Raw genomic sequence first — 19,421 nt, forward strand, 5'->3', positions numbered from 1 at the left:
AACCGCCTTACTGTGTTCTGAAAAGAAACTATGCATTTTGTACCCGAGCCTAAGAAATGGTAAGAAGAGAAGAGAAGGATGCATAAGCCAGTGACTGCACACTAAATTTATACCCATGCACTTCATAGGCTTGGAGATGGACCACACGTAACAATCTGACTGCTGAAAACCACGCCAAAGGGCCATTCTCAGTGCTGTGTTCCACGGAGAAGCAGCATTAACCATGTACTTGTTCACTTCATAAGAAGCAGAGCTACATTTCAGGGCAGGTGAACGTGTGTGTGTCTAACTACCTGCCCCAATGGAGTGCAGGTCCCCCCCTCCCCCCCCACTGGAACTAGAAGACAATCAGACGCTGGCAACTCATTGGAAGGATAAGTCCCCTCTGGGTCAACTACTTACTGTTAAACTTTCAAGTTCAGAGAAAAGTTTCTTAAACTTCCCAGGGATTTTCTAAAAACAAAGACAAAAAAACACACACAAAAAGGTCAAAGAGGTCAGCTATTTTGAGAGGCGACCAGGGGAGGGTTCATGAAGTTGTGTTGACTTGTGCCGTGGCTCTGCACGTAAATCTCTCACGTGGCTCTACCCTGACTGCTCCTCGTCAGCGGTTTTCATCACCCTTGTAATGTGGCTGTGGCTGTGCATCGCTCGGGAATGTGGTGAAAACCAGTTTAAAATACGTAACAGCCATGTGACTGGCATCGGGCTGGTTAGACATTCCACACACGGGTGATTTTTTTTAAAAATAAACACTTGGATTTCAGTCCATATTCTACCTTCATCTTCTTAAATAGTCTTGCTGATTGGGAATAATAATGTCAGCTGACATTTTTTGTGTAAATGAAATGATGTCTCACAGCAGAGGACTAACGAGTGCAAGGCTGTGAAACCCTCCATGACGAAGCCTGCACTTTGACAGGTAGAATGACTGGGTTACAAAGATCAGCCACACGGACAGGCGGCGTGTAAGTGACAGCGGATATGCCATCCTCCCCATCACAGCTTCGGGCCTCAGGAAGAAGAGCCGGGGTTTCCCAGCCCGCCTGTCACGTGGTCAGCTACGTGCAAAGCTGGGTGCCTTCCACATTGACGTGGTCAGCAGACGGTCTGCCTCTGAGTTCTGCCTCCGCCCCTTGCTGGCTGTGTGGTTTGGTGTGAGTCTCAAAGTCCTCCAACCGACGTGGAGACAAAGCCTACGAAGTACACAGTTCATGGTTGGTGCTTAACAACTTCCAGCCATGAATGCCAGCACCCATGTTCTGGAAGATTGGTGGGACTTTCTGCTTCCAAAGCACATCAAGTCATGGAGGCAAACCCTAGAGCAGTGATGGCGAACCTATGACACGCGTGTCAGAGGTGACATGTGAACTCATTTTTTTGGTTGATTTTTCTTTGTTAAATGTCATTTAAATGTATAAAATAAATACCAAAAATATAAATCTTTGTTTTACTATGGTTGCAAATATCAAAAAATTTCTATATCACTACTGTGATGCAGACACACCTATATTCATGAATGGAGGACAAATCAAATGAGAAAAGGTAAAATGCAGCCATCTGCAACTTATTCCCACCGTTTTTCCGAGCTGCATATCTTAGTCTGTTGGACATGACACACGAATGTCCCGTGGCTCCTCAAACTCAGAGTCAAACTGGTCACCTCCAGGGGTCAGCCATGAATGGGCCAAATCCGGTTCACGGCCTGCTCTTGTAAATAACGCTGTACTGGAATGTGGCCACACCCATTCATTTACATACACCTTGTGCTGGCTCTTGCACTGCAGTGGCAGAGTGGAGTCCCCGAAATAGAGACCACAAGGCCTACACAGCCTACACACATTTGCTGTTTGGCCCCTTACCTGCAGAGCTGGCTGACCCCGTTCTATTCCTTTAAATCCGCTCCTTTCACTACTGGGGACAGTGCTCATTCATCAGCAGGCCTAACGGTCTCACAGTCACCTCTGCTTGGGTGCCCACCTCAACCCCCAGCAACTCCCAACTCAACCTCTAAGCCCCTGCTTCTCAGAGCTTCTCTGTAGAGTCTTCTCCCTCCTAGAGGCAGAATGAGTCCTCTACTTGCTCCTCTGCGGTCCGACTGGACTTGGTTCAGCACCTCCTTCATCAGAGCCACTCTGTTCCCATCTGTCTGACCCGCCCTCCTTCTGCCAAGGTGAAGACACAGCGCCGTGCACAAGGTAGGCAGCCAATGTGCTCATGGGATGCACATGGTTTGGATTTCATTTCTCCCCCCAGTGCTTGCAAAGCAAAGCTTTTTTCCAGGTTTAACTCAAATTCCACTCGCCTCTAGCCCTTGCTAGCCATCTGTTCCTCCTCTGGTCAACCGGGGCACTGGCTGCCCACCTCCTTCATCTTAAAATGTGCACACATGGTCTTGTTTGCTTCGCCAGAGCAGGCAAGCTTTTCGTTTCTTTCTTTGAACCTTTTTAAGGGGCACTGGCCCCGACCCTCAGGCCACCCACCCTGGTGCATTCCGTCAGGGCATCTCCCTGACCCACAGAAAGTGAACCTGCAGGTTGCCCTGAGACCTATGCTGAGCCCTAATGTAAGAAAAGGAACAGGGGCCTATCGGCTTCTCTCCCGCAGGAGTTTACATTGGGACCCAGGAAGGGAATGAGCAGTTACTGATCGGAGCTGAACCTGGGAAGGTGGAGAGAGGACAAGGAGACCGAAGTGAACACATGCAGGCTGGAGCCAGGAGGAGGGGGTTAAAGAGAAGGGGTGAGGGGGCGTAGGGTCCACAGAGTGAAGTAGGCAATCAGCAGGGAACAGGGAGTGAAGGAAACAAAAGCCCAAGGAGAGAAGAGCCCCACCTCAGTGCCTGGCTCAAGAGGGATGCCCCAACTGCAGTGCTTCCCACATATACCCTTCAAGTCCATGTTTGAGAACTTGGGCTAACTTTTGTGGGCCTCTCCATCTTAGAACCTAAACAGTCGTCATCATATGACAGCAACAGAAGCAGAACCAGGATTTGGGAGGCCTGAAACATACAACATTTTGTGGGCCCTCTTTAAGAAAATCAATACAAAATTACTTTACTTTTTCAAATCTTACAAAGATGTATATTGTCCACGTGATCACACTGCCAGGGGCCCAGCAAGTGTGAGGTCCGGAAGCTTAATTCGTCAGCGTCTCAGCCAACAGACTTCTGGACACACAGCCCGCAGGTGAGCATTTGAAAGGACCACCATTGGTACCCACGCCACCTCAGGGCAGAGCCGAGGAAGACCAAATCTGCAGGGGTCATTCTACAGTTCTCATCGCTTTCATACACATTACACAACTGTTCTGAAGACCATTTGATTAAAACAGTCCCTCCCAACTGGACACATTATTTTTTATGTAAACCCTTTAAATCAATTTACGCATTGGAAACAAAGGCTTTTTGCGGCCCGTCTCCCGTTCAGCTCTATCTGTCCCTCCCACTCCCCTCTCTGTGAGGACCCCGAGGCTCACCTCCCAGGTCTGTGACAGCCGGCTGACAGAAGCGGTGTTGAGACCCATCACAATAGCAAAGAAAGAATTCAGGTTCCTCTGGGCTTTGCAGCTGCGGCATAAAAGAAAGCAGAAGGCACTTTGAGGCAACATCCTTTCTCTAGGTGATCGCAAAAGACACAAGTGAAAATACTCCCTGAGGCCAGAGTTCAACCTCAAGGGCAGGGCTGGCCCTGCTCTGTAGCCCCTACACACCCTAAGCACCCCAGTGGGAGGGTGGTGTCCTCGCCAATGTTTCTCACAGAAATGAACTGATTTCAAAGGCTTCAGCCCATCCTTACTTATCTTTAGGAGAAGATCTATGCTCTGATACCTTCTGACACTTCAAAAACTTCCTCCTTTTTAACCATCTATTTTGGATGCATTTACAGTTTCAACTGAAAATTCTTAAACTCCTCTTCCTCTATATATTCCATACCCTCATCATACTAGCTCTCCAGTTCCGTCCCTTTCATCAGCAAGCTGTCTATTTTTTGATAGACAAGCCCCTCTCCCTTCACAGGTCTAAGCGGCCCCTCCCATTACACTCAGACATACCTTCTTCTTTGCTATCAAAATTACTACTATATTCTGGATATACGTAAAAAATGGCCCATACTATGAGGATACTGTCTCATTTAGAGAGAGAAGGAGATAACATGCAAAATGAGACCATGCTGAGCTCCATTCACTCTGCAAGGTTATCTGTTGTGCATGACATCACCTTGCCTTTGACTTAATTGGTCAAAATCCCACCAATATTCACAGCCGGCTGAGGGCATCCAGAACAGCAGACGGAGGCTGGGCGTCTGGTCAGCCGGAGCAGCCTGGAGTTCTAGACACTCCGTTGTCTGGGACTCATTAGAAAACAACTTCTCTGAGGCAAGTCTTTAAAATTAAGAAATTAGCCTCGTTTGATAATTAAACATGGAAAATATGAACGTGCTCAGCAGTAAGCTGGGTGCAGGAAAAATACCGAGTGTCTGCGCCATCTCTCCCCAACGCCTCCATCAATGCCTCAGGTGGAATCTGGGAACAGTGCATGTGTGACTTTGTATCTCGCTCTTTCAGTTATAGATTGTGTTAAATTGTACATTGTGCATTCTTCACTACCACCATTAATGGCTATGTAACACTTTATCAGAAACATATTTCATAACTTGCTTACTCACTTCCCTGTTGTTGACATTTAAATTATTTTCAATCAATTCAATTCAATACAAAATGCTACGATGAGTATCTTTGTGTATAAAACTTTTGACTATATTGATGATTTTTTTTATTACGTTAGACTTCCACACCTTCCACCATTGGTCAAAAGCAATCATGACTTGAAAAGTTCTTGACACATTCAACACTTCTGTCTCCCCAAACGATACCCAGTTCTAGGTGTGCAAACTGTGTAAGAACATCCAGTTCTGAATCAGGAAAATGGCCGGGCTGCTAAAGACACCGGTGGCTACACCGGGGCAGGTCCCGCTGAACTGCCTGCTCCTGGGGCCAGCCTCCGGACTGGGTGCCTCCCAGTACAGCTGAGAGCCACACTGGGGGCACACGGAGGTTCTACTCATTAACAGTGGAACCTGGACAGGCACTGCTGCCTCCATACCCAGTGTCCAGGATATCTGGGGTGAACTTGCCCCTGCAGGCCCCACCGCCGAGTCTCCAGGGCACGGTCAGTCCCTCTGGTAGTCTTCCTGTCCAGCTCTGTTCTCCGCCTCTTGGTAGGCAAGAGGATCTGAAACTCAGTTCAGCTGGCCCCTTCCTCTGGTTTCCGTCAGCTTTCTCCCGGGTGACTCTGCTTGGTATATTCCAGGAATAAACAGACAAGATACTTCCTGGTCTATGATTTAGGAATCCATCTGTTCTTGAGCATCACTGGTGTCTAAAGGCACCAGCATGGTGACTCTACTTCCCCTCTGCCACTGACTCGCATCCTTTCTATCTCATCGCAGCCCTGGAGACTTCACACCACTGGACAGAGCTGAAAGGGCTCCCTCTCTGGATGTGACGACCCTGAGTACCCTGTGACCAGCGGGAGCCGTCCCATCCCGGTGCCAGATGACCTCGGCTGGAGGCTCTCCCTTACCCCAGGTCTCCTGCTTACCACTCACGGAGGCCTCTCTGGTCTGTCTCTCCCCACCGGACATTAGGTTCCTGAAGGCTCGATTATAGTCTATTTCAGCTTTGCATTCTGCCCATCACCCAAACACCGGGTAGGCAGCAAGCCGTTCAGCTGGCATTTACTGGAGTTGAAACTGAGTCTTTTGGGGAAAATGGATTATTGTTACCTACCAGGGTCCCTCGACCTGGCCTGTGCCCTCTCGCAATCCGGGACCCCTCAGGGGATGTCGGAGAGCCATTTTGGGCCCAATCTCTGCAGGCCTGCCTAGGGACCCCACCCTCTAGTTCGTTATAAAAAGGTTTCTTCTTCTTTTCATTCGGTATCATTTATCTATGTGGGATCTTAGATATAATTCTCATCTTTTTATCGTTTAGCCCTCCATAAATAATTTTCTTGGCCCAGATCTCTTTTTCATTCAGACTTAAAATAAAAAGGCACCTATAACTAACATCTGACTCTGTGAAGAGGAGAAAGGAATTAAAACGGACACGATTTCTCTAGAAGACGAATTGATGCAGTACAAATATTGGATACCATTCCAGTCCGGACTCCTCTGTGACTGAGGTTCATTCATTCCGTGATAAGAACAGACCGGCTGACACTAAACATGCCAGTTTAGCAAAACTCCTTTGTCTGTGAGAGGGAATAAAATCCACTCTACCCACAGGGGTGGGGGATGGGATGGTGAGAAGGGAGGGAGACATGAATATGCAAATAGGATGCCTGAGGCAGGGAAAACACTTCCTGATCACGGAAATTATTGTTTTCCCTTGGCTATCCCTACCACTGTGATGATAAAGAATTTAACTTCGTGTTTCTATTGCCATTCCAGTCCACGGGCTAGGGTTAGAGACCAGGACCGTAAATAATTCAAGATCATGGGGCCATACGGAGAAGATGTGAGTAGATTTCATTTCCCCGAGGATCCATATAATCTTACACTGAGAAGAGAGCTGTGTGGTGTCATTTTACTCCTTGGAACATTAATCTCCCATTTCTCCAAGTAACTGGCATTTATAAGAATGTTTTTTTTTTTTTATTCAAAAGAGCCTCACCTTTAGGTATTTCACAGGCTGTTATGGAATGTACTGGCCAAATTTAAAAAAAAGGAACATTTAACATAAGAGCAGCCCAAGATGAAGGCTTCTGTGCTACTATCTCTCCTTCGCTTCCAGGCACACCAACCAAGTCAGGCACCCCCACTGTCTCTCGCCAATAAAAGAAACGCTCTGCCTCTGGGGTCTTCTCCCTATGGTTCAATCTACACGCAACTCTCAGGCCAGCCTTCCCGAGGGACCGCTCCGAGCATCCGCTTCCTGCACAAACATTTTCAGTGACCTCCTACCGCCTCCTCCAGGCAGTGCAAACTCTTCCATCTGAAATTCAAAATCCTTTACAGATTGGTCCCATCGGCCTTTGCAGATGAATCTCCCACAACTTCCTTCCAAACACCCTCCGCGAGGGTCCCACTGGGTCAGGGTACTTTCCCGGACCACGTGTGCTCTGCCCCCAGTGAATGGACACCTGTCCACTTCTACCCGGAATTCAAATGCAGCCTCACATGTTTCCACACCCTCCTTCCCACCTTGTTGATATGTGAGCTTCCCCTCCTCTAAAGCCCCAGAGTGTGAGCTCATAGTGGCACTCCCCCGTTCTAATCTGCACGCTGGCCACCTGCGTTATAGAAGCACCGCCCCGGCCCCCTGCAGACTGCAAACCCCCCACAGGCAGGAATAGGGTGTCGGCTCGGTCTGATTTCCCCACAGTACCTGCGTGGACCCGCACCTATACTGAGTGATCAATAAGTATTTTCTGAATGCTGGTCTGACATGTATGCAGAACAGTGATACAAACACTATTCTGGAAGCCAAAGGAGAAGTAAAGTGGGAAGGCTAGGAGGCAGAAGGAACGGGAAAGATTCCGGCTCCTGCCGCCTGCTTCTCTTGGGAAGCTATCCCCCGAGGGGCTCAGGACACTGATCTGGTAGATGCAGAGATGCTCCCAGAAAGTTACTAAAATGTCATTCCACCCACATTTACGGAGTCCCTGCTAGTCACTGAGTCCGCTTCCAGGCTCCCAGCACAATGACTGCTTAGAACTGGCCCCTGGCCCCTGGAGCCTCTCATAGCCCAGGGAAGGAGCCCTGTATAAACAGATAAGTTCAATAAACATAATAAAGGCGTTTTAAAAAAGGAAACAAAGCATGAGTGTGTGCGTGGGGGCAGGGAGGGGAGAGGGGTCTGGGTAGGGAGTAGTTGACCTTTCATTTGAAACTCAGTGATGTCGTCAAGAAGGAAGCAACACTTGCCCTACATCTTAAAGAGCGACAGCAATCTGAGGGGTGGAAAGGGCCCTTCTTAGCAGATGCAACACACGTCCTGCTTGGAGGACGGTGTGCCTGGGAAAGAGACAGCCATTCAGAGTGGCTGCAGCATGGGGTGCACCCAGCAAGGGGTGAGGCTCAGAGGCCAGGAGGGACCAGCCAGTGTAGGGCCTGCTAAGGAGTTTGTAAGGTTCACACTGCAGGCATCAGGAGGCTGAGAGCAGAATTCTCGTAAGCACCTGATTCTCAGTGATGGTTACCCCATCCCATCACCACCCCCATTTTCCGAGCTGCTGTAGCTCCCGGGCCACATGGCAATTTCGCAGCAGGATGGGTATATGTGCACGGCTTGCTTACTAGCTCTATAGCACAGAGCAGAGGGCTTCAGTCTGCGATTTTGATATGTACAGTGGGGCCTTGACTTACGAGTGTCCCGACTAACGAGTTTTTTGAGATAGGAGCCGTCTCTCGGCCGATTTTTTGCTTTGAGTTGCGAGCTAAAATTCGGGTTACGAGCCAGCTTCAGATACCCCACCGCTAGTTGGCGCAGTGAACGTCACAGTGAACGCCACAACATCAGCCCAGCATCACCTGTCTCACTCGTTCACTTTTAGATTTGACATACGAGTAATTTGAGTTACGAGCTCCGTCACGGAACGAATTAAACTCGTAAGTCAAGGCCCCACTGTACTTTAAAATAGAAATACTTCAAATGCAGAGTCATAAATATTCATGAAGAGACCTTTCCAATCATTCGGTCACTTAACCCAATGTGACAACGTTTACATCCACCCTTCCTGTCACAAGGGAAACAGTACTCGGCAAGGAGTGGAACAGAGCGGAGCGGAATTGCAGGTTTTACTACGAGGAACTCACTGGGCGGCGATTTTGATGAACTTCTTCACCAGCTGCACCCGCTTGCCCAGCTGGCTGCAGAGCAGAATCTCCGTGGCCACCCAGAGCTGGACCTCATTGCAGCGCTGGAGCAGGAGGCTGAGGTTCGCGGTGTGCTCCCCACTTCCTTGTCTGCTGAATGTGAAATAGATCAGCTCTTGCTGAAAGAAAAGGTAGTCATGCCCATGTTTATTTTCAGCACAAAGTCAGGTTGACACAAAATTCAGTCCCTCTTTAAAAGCTATTTCTCATAGCCATTCTCATATCGGACTATGCGACAATATATCCAATTTGAAACAACTTCCCTTTTGTTTTAGGGATGCCTCATTAAATAATGTTCACTTAGACTTCTTATATAAATGTATTTCTTTAGAATGTAAGAATGGTGCCTTTACATGGAAATCTAAGACATTCAACGTTTAAATCACAGGGTGAATGAAATCCAAACTTTCTAAACTTGTTACGTTGGCAAATTCAAGTGTAAATGAAATACTATCATAGTACTTGTTAAGATTCATGCTAGACCCTCACAGGTAGAGTCTCTAGGCAAGGGTTCTCAAAGGGTTTAGTGTGAGTCAGGATCACCTCCCTTCCCCCAACCAGACTCTGATTCAGGTGGTCTGTGGTAGGGACAAAAATGTCCATTTCTAGGGGGGGAAAAAAGGACACTTATGTAATACCCTTTGTAATACTTTTAGCGAAAAAAAAAAAAAAAAATGTCCATTTCTAACAAGTTTCCAGGCAGCGCTGATGATGCTGGTCTGGGAGACTTCATTTATATCGTGTGGACGGACCCAAGACAGTGTCAAATCTTAAATAGAAAGAGCAAGGTCCAAAATGAAAAAAATTCGAGTAAGACCAGTAACTATTTACTATATATGTGGATTGTTCCCATGCAAAGCAATAGAAGATGCTTGTTTCTAAATGGAGGTGTGTGTATCTACAGAAGTCGTTCACATCCTCCCACTGCCTACGCAGGACGCATCCTGTTCTATTAACATTTCCAAGGTCACATGTCATTGAGCGGGAATGACTCCCCTACTTGCTCAAATTCAGATCATCACGTTGAAAATTTAATGAGCAGATATGAGGACACTTAGAAGTTATTCCCAATTGAAAGCAAAGCTCAGGGAGCACGCTGGGCCTGAGTCCCTCCTGCAGGAGGAAAGGCTGCCTCATAGTGAAGATGCCACTACAAGGCAAAGCAAGGGCAGCAAGTGGTTGCACAGACCTGCTCGCTGCTGGCCTTCTGGTGCCCGTGAGCTTTCCACGGGCTCAACTCCTTCACTCATTGTCAGCAGCATTTTGCCCATAACCTGTTGCTTTATAAATGTTATAAGCTATCCTCCAGGGAGAAGTTGATGGACGTAAAAGTTTGAAATATACCTCAAAATTTTCAAGAAAGCACTTGACATCTTGCTGAATAGTCTACATTTATAGAATGTTCTTATGTAAAAGCATGAGTGTGTGTGCACATATATACACACAATATAGATATGCTTCTTGTATAACTATTATAAACATCATGGGAAAAATTCAAATATCAGTATCAAAGGCATCAAATACAAAATAGCTCTTCAGCCCCATTAGAGAGCTCTCTCTCTCTCTCTCTCTCTCTATATATATATATATATATATATACACACACACACATACACATAATATACATATATACGTATCTATCCATACATATAAAACCATGACATGTTTAAATTACATTCTACAAACATATGATTGTACCAGGAGCAAAGAAAGCATGACCAAGTATTTTGATTTTCCTCGGACTGGATCAAATATCAAATATCTTTTTGGACCATGATATTCTAGCATAACGCTATCACTAGATAATGGATCTTTTAAACACCTAGTCACATGCATAAATATTCTTCAAAAAGAATTCACAGTTAAAAGAGCACCAGCATTTATTTGATCTTTTCTCTCCTCCTTACCTCGTGAATGGAATTGAAGAGACTCCAATCAAAATTCATTAATTCCAGAGCAAGATCCCAAGTGTTCATTCCCAAGATCCTCAACGGCCTTTGCTGGGACTCCTCATTTTCTGCCAACGGGTTCTAAACCAACAGAAGCAAAAGGACCCTCAGTGACCTCGATGTGCGACACTGCACTGGCTGCCCGTGGAAAGGCACTAGAAGCCCAGATCAGAAAAGCAATCTTGTCTGAGGGCACTTCATATTTCCCCCGGTCTGTTCACCTTCAGTGAGTTACAGCCAATTTAGGAAACAGCCTTGCAAATAGGAGAATGTGATCAATGAGTTGGCCAGCCCCCTGCCTCCCCCATGTGTGCCTGCACAAATCTGATTATAAAACACTGCCGGGCAGACAGCATAATGAAAGCAAAAGCTCTGAAGCTACTTGGGCTTCTGGTAGGAATTAACATGCCAGCAGGGTGAGTATAAAAACAAACAGAAGAAATGTCACCGCGCACTTCAATAAAGACAGACACGGTTTCTACAGGAAATGTGCTTAGTGTGACACACGTTCACACACTGTGCTACAGCGCTCGTGGGAAGCAAACACAATTTAAACGTGAAATAATATAAAATAAAAGTGACTTCATTTATACCCTGTGGTGGGGGATTATTTTAAGTATCAGTGCTTCCTTAAAATATGGCATGAAATTATTAAATGTCACCACAACTTTAAATCTACTGACACTGTTAAATGTATTAAAAGTTATTCAGCCTCTTTTCAAAATATTTGACATTTTTAAATTAAAATAGAAATTCTCCCATTGGAGGGGTGGACTTGAACAGTTAATGAAATAGTTACTGACTCGGAAAAGAAAGAATGCGACTTCGCAAACTACATGACATCGCAGGATGGAGGCAATCGCTCTGATTCCAGGTATTAACCTCTGTTTCTAAACTGCAAAATAAACTATTTGCATTTTAGAATTTTTACATATATGAATAGTTTTTCTAATTAAAAATAAAAATGGCAAAGGACCTTCACAGAGCTTTTCCACAGACTTGATTCTGCTCAGAGCAGGTCAAGGTACAAATTGTCCCCGTGTCCCCAGAGTGGGAGGCAGAGGGGAGCTCAGCCTGGGCGGATGGCCTGGACGCACATGCAGATATGGAGGCGCTGAGGTGGGGACAAGCCAAGGCTTCTCAGGGATTGTCTGATGGGACCAGACAGAAACCAGGCTGCACGGCAGACACTTGGAGGGAGAGCCACGGGTTGAGAAGTAGCACTAACCTCTGCTCACTGAGCTGGAGGCGTAAGGATATTTTCACATGGCCTTGAACCCCTCCTACTCTGTCCCTAAATATGCCCCTTACCTTGGTACTGCCCTATGGTTTATTCAAGGTTGTCTACCACCCTCTCGGAGAAATGCTTTCTATGTATTCCTCCATCCCATTCATCCAGGGCTTTCCAAGAATATTATCTACAGGCAAGTATAGTGGATACTGGTGGTTTCACATGCTATTCATCCTTTACAATGTCCCCTGTCAACTGAATTATTTTGGAGATAAAATACCTACAGCTATGATACTAATGGGGAAATGTTAGGTGGTGTGCAAAGTTGGTGGGGGAAACATTCGAGGGCAGGATGGTGTCTGGCTCATCTTGGAATGTACTTTGTAGCATTCACTGGGACCCTCACTCGGGCCTGCCTTCTCCTCTTCTGCAGCTGGCCCTGGGCAGCGGAGATGAGAGCTCTGGGAATGCAGGTTCCCTCCACCACCAGGAGCCCAGAAAAGCCACACAGTAGATTGTGCTCCTTCATGGGGAGGGGTAAAGTCCACTCAATCTCATCATTTACTCAGAGAGGCCGCGCTGCATCAGTGTGTCGTGTGTCACTGATGGAATTACATCGTGTGCAGACACAGGACGAGTGACCTGTGGGATGCTCAGAACTGGAAAGGGCCCAAGTTAGAGCCGAATATAAATGGAAGCGACCCTAACACTGTCCCCTCCGTGATTGTGGGAAGCTAGAGTAAGCTACTCAGCCTCTCCCAACTCCACAGGGTGACTGGGATGGCAAATGAGATTGTATATAAATTACTCAGCACCTACGTGTCTGGTAATAAGTATCCAAAATGACAGTGACTAATATTATGGTAGCTTGATATCCTGTAGGTAATTTAGCATAAAACATGTGTTATTGTAAGCCAGTCTGGTTTACCTACATGGCATATACATTCCTCAGTTATATGTACACCAGGAGCCAGCTAGGCAGCCCCAGCCCAGGGTGACTCCATGACACAGACTGGGGACCAAGAGTCTAGAGGGTACAGTCACAACCTGGTAAAATGGGCTTCTTATGGGCGATGAACACTCCCATACAGAGAGAACCGAACACAGGTTTTTAGAAACAAGCATCTACTTAGGTGTCAATGTTCTTACATTTGAACTGAAATAACTTACAGTATGGTTCCTACATTTCCTTAACTGCTCACTCTTCAGTGGCATCTGAGGTCCCACTGTTATGAGACCATTTTGCACGGGGAAGGCTGACACCCCTTCTTCAAGAAAAGGGGTGCACTCCAGGCGCATCAAATGGATGCAAACCAAGGGTGGAGTTTCTCCCTTAAATCCTCTCAGGGTGCATCCCTTGGCCTACTCTCCACATGTCCACCAGAAAAGAAGACGTGGAATTAAGATCCATTGGTAAAGAAGTCACTTCTCTCAAATCCCTTGTTTCAGGGACTCAGAGAGAAGGAGGATTTGACCGAGGAAGGGTTTAGAATTCCTCAAGTTGTGCGTCTTTGATTTGCCAAGGCAATGTTACTTGACACGTGTATTGTTGGTTAGAAGAGGAAACAATTCAATGTATTTTTCTGGCATTCATTATGAAACAGACACAAGTATGCTTTCAGTCTGACATCTGTGTCTGTGTGTTTCAAGTGCAAGGCTAAAGGTCCTCACCAAAGTGTCAGCCAGGTCTTTCCGGTAGACATATATCCGGCCAGATGCTTCCAGGGATTTGGAGACGGCCAGGTCATTGGGATGAAGTTCACGCTTTCCTATATTAAAAAAAAAAAAAGTAATTTAGAAACACACAAACAGCAGTAGGCATACAAGGTGTATATGAAGAGTGAAATGCACCAAAGAAAAATATTTCAAAGTAAATAGGATGCAAAGTAGGTGGAATTGAGTTCTGCGTAGTCTCTATAATGACACCAATGATACTGTGGGGGCAGGGCCATCACTGCTCACTATCCATGAAGGAATCCTCTTATGAGTCTCTTATGATATTTAGTCATTCTTTGGAATACAGAACATTTTAGGGGAGAAAGTACAATTTACTCATAACCCCAGCACTCTATAACCATATGATGGGAATATTGGTTAACATTTAGGCATACTTTTGTTCTGATTTTTATGTAAGAGAGAGAGAGAGAGACAGAGTGCGTGTGTGTATTCATATACATACATATAGTGGCAATTATTTATACATATGCAAACATATTTATTATGAATACATATATTTTTGATTATGTAGTTTTATATTCCGATTTTTATTATAAGCACTTACCCATTTGTCAAAATTATTTACATATGTCATATTTAATTGGTTCCATAACAGTCTATTATACTATCATTTAATTTTCCCGCTTTTGTTGAACATTTCAGGTCTTCTAATTTTTTTGGTCATATAAATTAGATGGCAAGATGTATGCTAAATCCTAGCACAGGGCCTGGGATGTAGCAGGGGCTTGATAAATGGGATCTATTATTACCGCAGCCATAATATATACTGCTGAAGTCAACATCCTCATGCATAAATCTTTGGCTGCTTATAGATGATTTTCTCAAGATAGATTCCCAGTAGTGGGATTACTGGGTCAAAGGGAATGAATATATTTTAAGTTTTTGGTGCAAACTGCCAAATTGTTTTCTAATACACTGAACAACACTGATCATTACTTTTGGTAAGTTGGCTTTTTTTTTTTTTTTTTTTTTTGCTGAAACCAAAAGCAGATTTGCGGTTTATTGTGTATTTCTTGACTGCCAGTGAAACTGGAATTTTTCATATAATCTTCTTCCATTTTATTTTCCTTCTTGCAAATTGTCCTTATCCTCTGACCATTTCTCTGCCATCGCTGGAGCTCTCCTGTACAATAGAGAAATGTACTCCTCCTAACAAGACGCAGGTGGGGATCGACCACAGGAATACTTGAGTTTATTCCCCTGTAATGCAATCATTCCCCCCCCGCCCCCAAGCAGCCCCTCCAATACCCAGCCTGGATGGGAAATGCAACATTCTAACTCTTTTTCTAGGTAACCTAATCAGCGTAAATGCCAAATTTTGTTTTGAACAGTTCTGCTTAATACAGAGCACACGAACGATAATCTAATACATTCTTTACAGCCCCACATTATAAAGATCAATAGCACTGTCATGTTGGGCTGTTGACGTGTGTAGTAAATGGTCCCACACGGCTGGGCTCAGAGGTTCTTCCATCTCCTCCCTCTTTGTTTGGCTACAATTTCTTGCAACCCTCTGTGTGCCCAGATGTACCTTCAATCTGAATTTATGAGAGCCATTCTGCACTTGCTATGGGATCGAATACCATGGCATCTGACAGTAATTTTTCCAGGTGCTCAGAAATCCCCCCTTCTTTTCAGGTTTGTCACCATACTATAAAAGATTAAAGCTGAAAACATTTTAAGCTCTGAATATCTGGGTAGGTTGTTATTACCTACCTACCCTTGGTACAAAATAGCACAAAACCTACTGAAAGCTATAAGGATAACAGTACCAGACTTTTTAGAAAAAGCCATGAAACCTACAAAAGGCCAACATCTTTAAACTTTTTTTTTTTTTTTACAGTCGATCTCATTGTCATTTCATTTTGCAGTAGCATTTGAAACATTATTTATTGAAAATTGTGTAATTAGAACAAGGAATACATTAAGCCCTGTTTTTTTCTTCTTCTTCTTCATAAAAATATGATTGTTCAGGGGATATTAAGCTGCAGGCAGAAAGGTTCTTAATGGATGAAACTGCTGATTGATGGAAACTGATGGCACATTTCCAAACTGGTGGGATAATTCAAGAGATAAGCTGATATTTCTAGTGATGATTAGCAATGAGTCTACGCATATTAATTCGCCACTGCCCACCCTGGTGAATCTGATTTAATAGAGTGTAAAAATGGTATTTCATGGCCATCAGATAGAAACTGGGTAGTAAGAGAGCTGCTCATTAATTTCCAGGTTCACACATGGCCCTGTGGGGTCCCACGTGACTCTCTGGGGCGTCCCCAGTTCACTCAGGTCCTTTCTCCTCCAGCACTTCTGAGCGGGGACCCGGGACTACTTTTTGTAGTGTTACTGTCTTGAGAGGCAAATGTTGGTTTTGATGAAACTTAGTATTATTTAGGATGATTTAATAATTTGGTCACTTAAAATTAAATATAACAATCATTTGTCACATCTATCTGGAATGTCTGAAATGTTTTATTAAAAATTCAACCACTCTCTGATTAAAATTCATGTAATCCAGTTTCTCAAAGTTTTGCTCTTTGTTTTTCTAGGTCAGTGGTTCTCAACCTTGGCTGCACATTAGAATCACCTGGGAGTCTTTTTAAAATCCTGATTTCTGGGCCTCATCCTTCGGAAATTCTGTTTCTTTGTTACTAATGTTGTGGCCCCACCCCATAACAAAGAAACAGAATTTCCGGAGGATGAGGCCCAGAATTCAGGATTTTAAAAAGATTCCCAGGTGATTCTAATGTGCAGCCAAGGTTGAGAACCACTGTTCTAGGTAATGTTTTCACGGGATGCACACCTAGGGCCCTAGGAGAGGGAGGAGGCCCTTTCGCTGACGAGGCTGGATCTGTCCGAGTTGCAATCCACTAGCCTGCAGGTGGGACGGTTTTACCTGGCTCTGAGTAACAAAGCAAGAGAAGCAGTGTTCTGTCCCATACTGCTCTCATGTCAAGTTAAATTCTGATATTCCTCTCCTGACTCCAGAATGCTAACAAAGGGTGAAGAGCAATGCGGTCATCTGCTCCCCTCCCCCACCCACCCGCTCACCTCCTCCCATTTTTCAATGCTAAGTCACTTCCTTTGTATTTTTCTCAGGGTTAATGAGATATTCAATAAAAACCATAAGCCAAAAAGGAGGCCAGCATGCTGCAGTCTCACAGGCTCTGGTGAAAGCGAAGGGTCTGCTCAGGTCGCAGGGATCAATAGTGTCAGCTTGTAATCTGTGTGATCTTATTCCAAACAGACAAGAAACCATCCTCTGAGGATAAATGAGGCCCGAGAGGAGACAAAGCTATAAGCAGGCCTCCCTCCCCACGTCCACCTGCGGGAACACGGCCTGCGAGCTTCGGGCCTGTGGTGCAGGCTTTATTTCCTGCAGTCGGGAGTCTGTGAGTATTAAATCATCAGCCAGCAATATGCCTAGCTCAAGGCTGTGCTTCTTTTTCCTTCCTAAAGTAATTTCATCCTTTAGCAATTTCCCACGTTAATTTAAATATGAAAACAGAGGGCTTATCTAGAGTACAAAATATGAGAAGCTTCCTAATGTATTTCCGAGCATGGGCATGCCTCTCTAAGCAGCTCTCAGGGAGGATGCTCAGCATCCCACGGTACCCGGCTGTCGTCATGGAAACTCCTCTGGTGGGCGGCATCTCATTGTCCCTGTGGCCGTCCAGCTGCGGACCCGAGGGGAACGCGCCGCACGCACGTTGACTCTGTACGAATGTGAACTCCCTCCCCTCGGAGGAGACCCAGCGAAAGGTTAGTGTTCGGGGACAGAAGAGCGCTCACCCCCGGAGAAGGAGACGGCCACCAGGGCCAGGTCCTCTTCCGCGTGCTGGATCTTCTCCGCCACGACTCTCAGGACCTCCTGGGCTGTACTGGACACTTTGGCCTTCACGCTGACATACGAGTGCTCCGTGATGTACACGTGGCAAAAAACTGCACAGGACAGAAGCCTAGTCAGTACACGGAGGGCCGTGGCTCTGAGGCACAGACTTCTAAAAATCAAGGTGCCCACCCTCTTCATTTCACTAGTATGAAACATCCACAGCTAGATGTACCTACTGATGCACGCACGTGGGCGCCGGAGGGCATGTGCACACAAATGTGTGCTTGCACACACACGAGAAACAGACTTTATGTGCTACTGGGTGAGTCCGAGTAGGACTCGGCTTCCCACACGACCATGGGAGACCCAGGTGCGTGCTCACGGTGGAGCTCGTCGACCCAACACAGGGGAGTCTGTGGAACCTGTACTTTCGAGTTCCTTTTGTGAGGGTTACTGATCGCCCAAAGCCGTCTACTGAAATGTCTAGCATACATTTTTACTTTACCCTCCATTTCTGGACAGTCACAGTGACCCAATCAAGACCACCACATTTTGTTATTAGAATTCTCTTAAGCTTATCTAAAAATTTATCATTTGCCATGGTTTTTGTGTACAGCCTTTTTATCATTCTTAATTTTTAACTTTATTTTTATTGCTGACATTATTACAGATGACCCCATATCCCCCCCCCCCCCGCCACTCCTGTAGCCCACCTCCACCTCTACCCCCCACCCAGCCTCTGCCCTCTTTTCCCTCTGGCCATCACCACGCTGTGGTCTGTGTCTACGGGTTATGCATACATGTTCTCTGGCAAATCCCTTCACCTTCTTTCATCCGGTCCTCCCCTTCCCCTCTCCTCTGACATCTATCTGTCTGTTCCATGTATCCATGCCTCTGTTTCTATTTTGTTTGTCAGTCTATTTTGTTCATTAGATTCCACATATAAGTGAGATCATATGGTATTTGTCTTTGTCTGACGTGCTTATTTCACTTAGCACAATAATTTCCAGGCCCATCCATGGTGTTCAGTGGTGGTAAGTTTAGTTTCCAACTAGTGGTCACATTTCTAGCCATTTTAATTTCCTTTTTATTGTCTGCAGTGCTAATAATTATTACTAGGACATTATCACCAGCTGGGTGAACGGGTCCTGGAGAAATGCTTCTTTATGATTTGGTAGCAGAAACTGTTTTAATAGCAATTGAGATAACTGACACATTACTTGCTTATTTTCTCAGCTATTTTGAACAGTAGTGTCCCTGGGACACTATTACATGATCAAGGAGACGATAACGCCCAAAGGCTGTGTTTCCAGGCAATGTTACGCTCTTCCCACCTTTTCCTCTTCTTTAGAAAAGACAGGAGGACAGTGATATACTGAGACATTTTTCTCTCCTGTAATACAACGTTTTTTAAAAAGGAGAGCAGCTGCTGGAGAAATTTCATATGAAATTTAAACGGCACCACACAATAACCCCAGGGATGTTTGCACAGAAATGCAAGTAAAGCAAAGACAAACTATGAGTTTACATGTGCCAACCTCAACGTAAACGCGCCACCAGGAGGCACTGACAGTATTTAGCTTTTGGTTTCATTGGGCGTGTCACTGAGACAACAGCATCTAACAAATAGTTGTTTGACATGTAGTCAACAGACTCCTGAGGGACAAAAAGGCCTTTTTCCTTGCATAGGAACATGGAACTTTTGAGCAAGGCAAAGATCCCATCTACAAGCCACTAAATGTGATGTAAGTCACAGCTTGCTTAACGAACTGATGAACGAAAAGAGGCCAGGG

The 19,421-nt window shown here is 45.5% G+C and overlaps 1 protein-coding gene across 2 annotated transcripts in view; it reads right to left on the reverse strand.

Moving 5' to 3' along the window:
- The window catches only part of RAPGEF5 (Rap guanine nucleotide exchange factor 5), a 201,389-nt gene that overhangs the window by 16,505 nt on the left and 165,463 nt on the right, over nt 1-19,421 (reverse strand). The window contains exons 17-22 of one of the 2 annotated variants that reach the window (XM_070424421.1): nt 17,589-17,738; nt 13,731-13,828; nt 10,787-10,909; nt 8,820-8,998; nt 3,478-3,568; nt 403-453 (exon numbers count right to left, since the gene is read on the reverse strand). In XM_070424421.1, the coding sequence (XP_070280522.1) occupies nt 403-453; nt 3,478-3,568; nt 8,820-8,998; nt 10,787-10,909; nt 13,731-13,828; nt 17,589-17,738 (692 nt within the window). The remainder of the gene's footprint in view (nt 1-402; nt 454-3,477; nt 3,569-8,819; nt 8,999-10,786; nt 10,910-13,730; nt 13,829-17,588; nt 17,739-19,421) is intronic. The other variant, XM_070424422.1, reaches the window with a different exon arrangement.

The sequence above is a fragment of the Myotis yumanensis genome, unplaced genomic scaffold (genome assembly GCF_028538775.1).
Source record: "Myotis yumanensis isolate MYYU_CA2020_CCGP unplaced genomic scaffold, mMyoYum1.0.hap1 SCAF_9, whole genome shotgun sequence".
In the NCBI taxonomy this organism is placed as follows: domain Eukaryota; kingdom Metazoa; phylum Chordata; class Mammalia; order Chiroptera; family Vespertilionidae; genus Myotis; species Myotis yumanensis.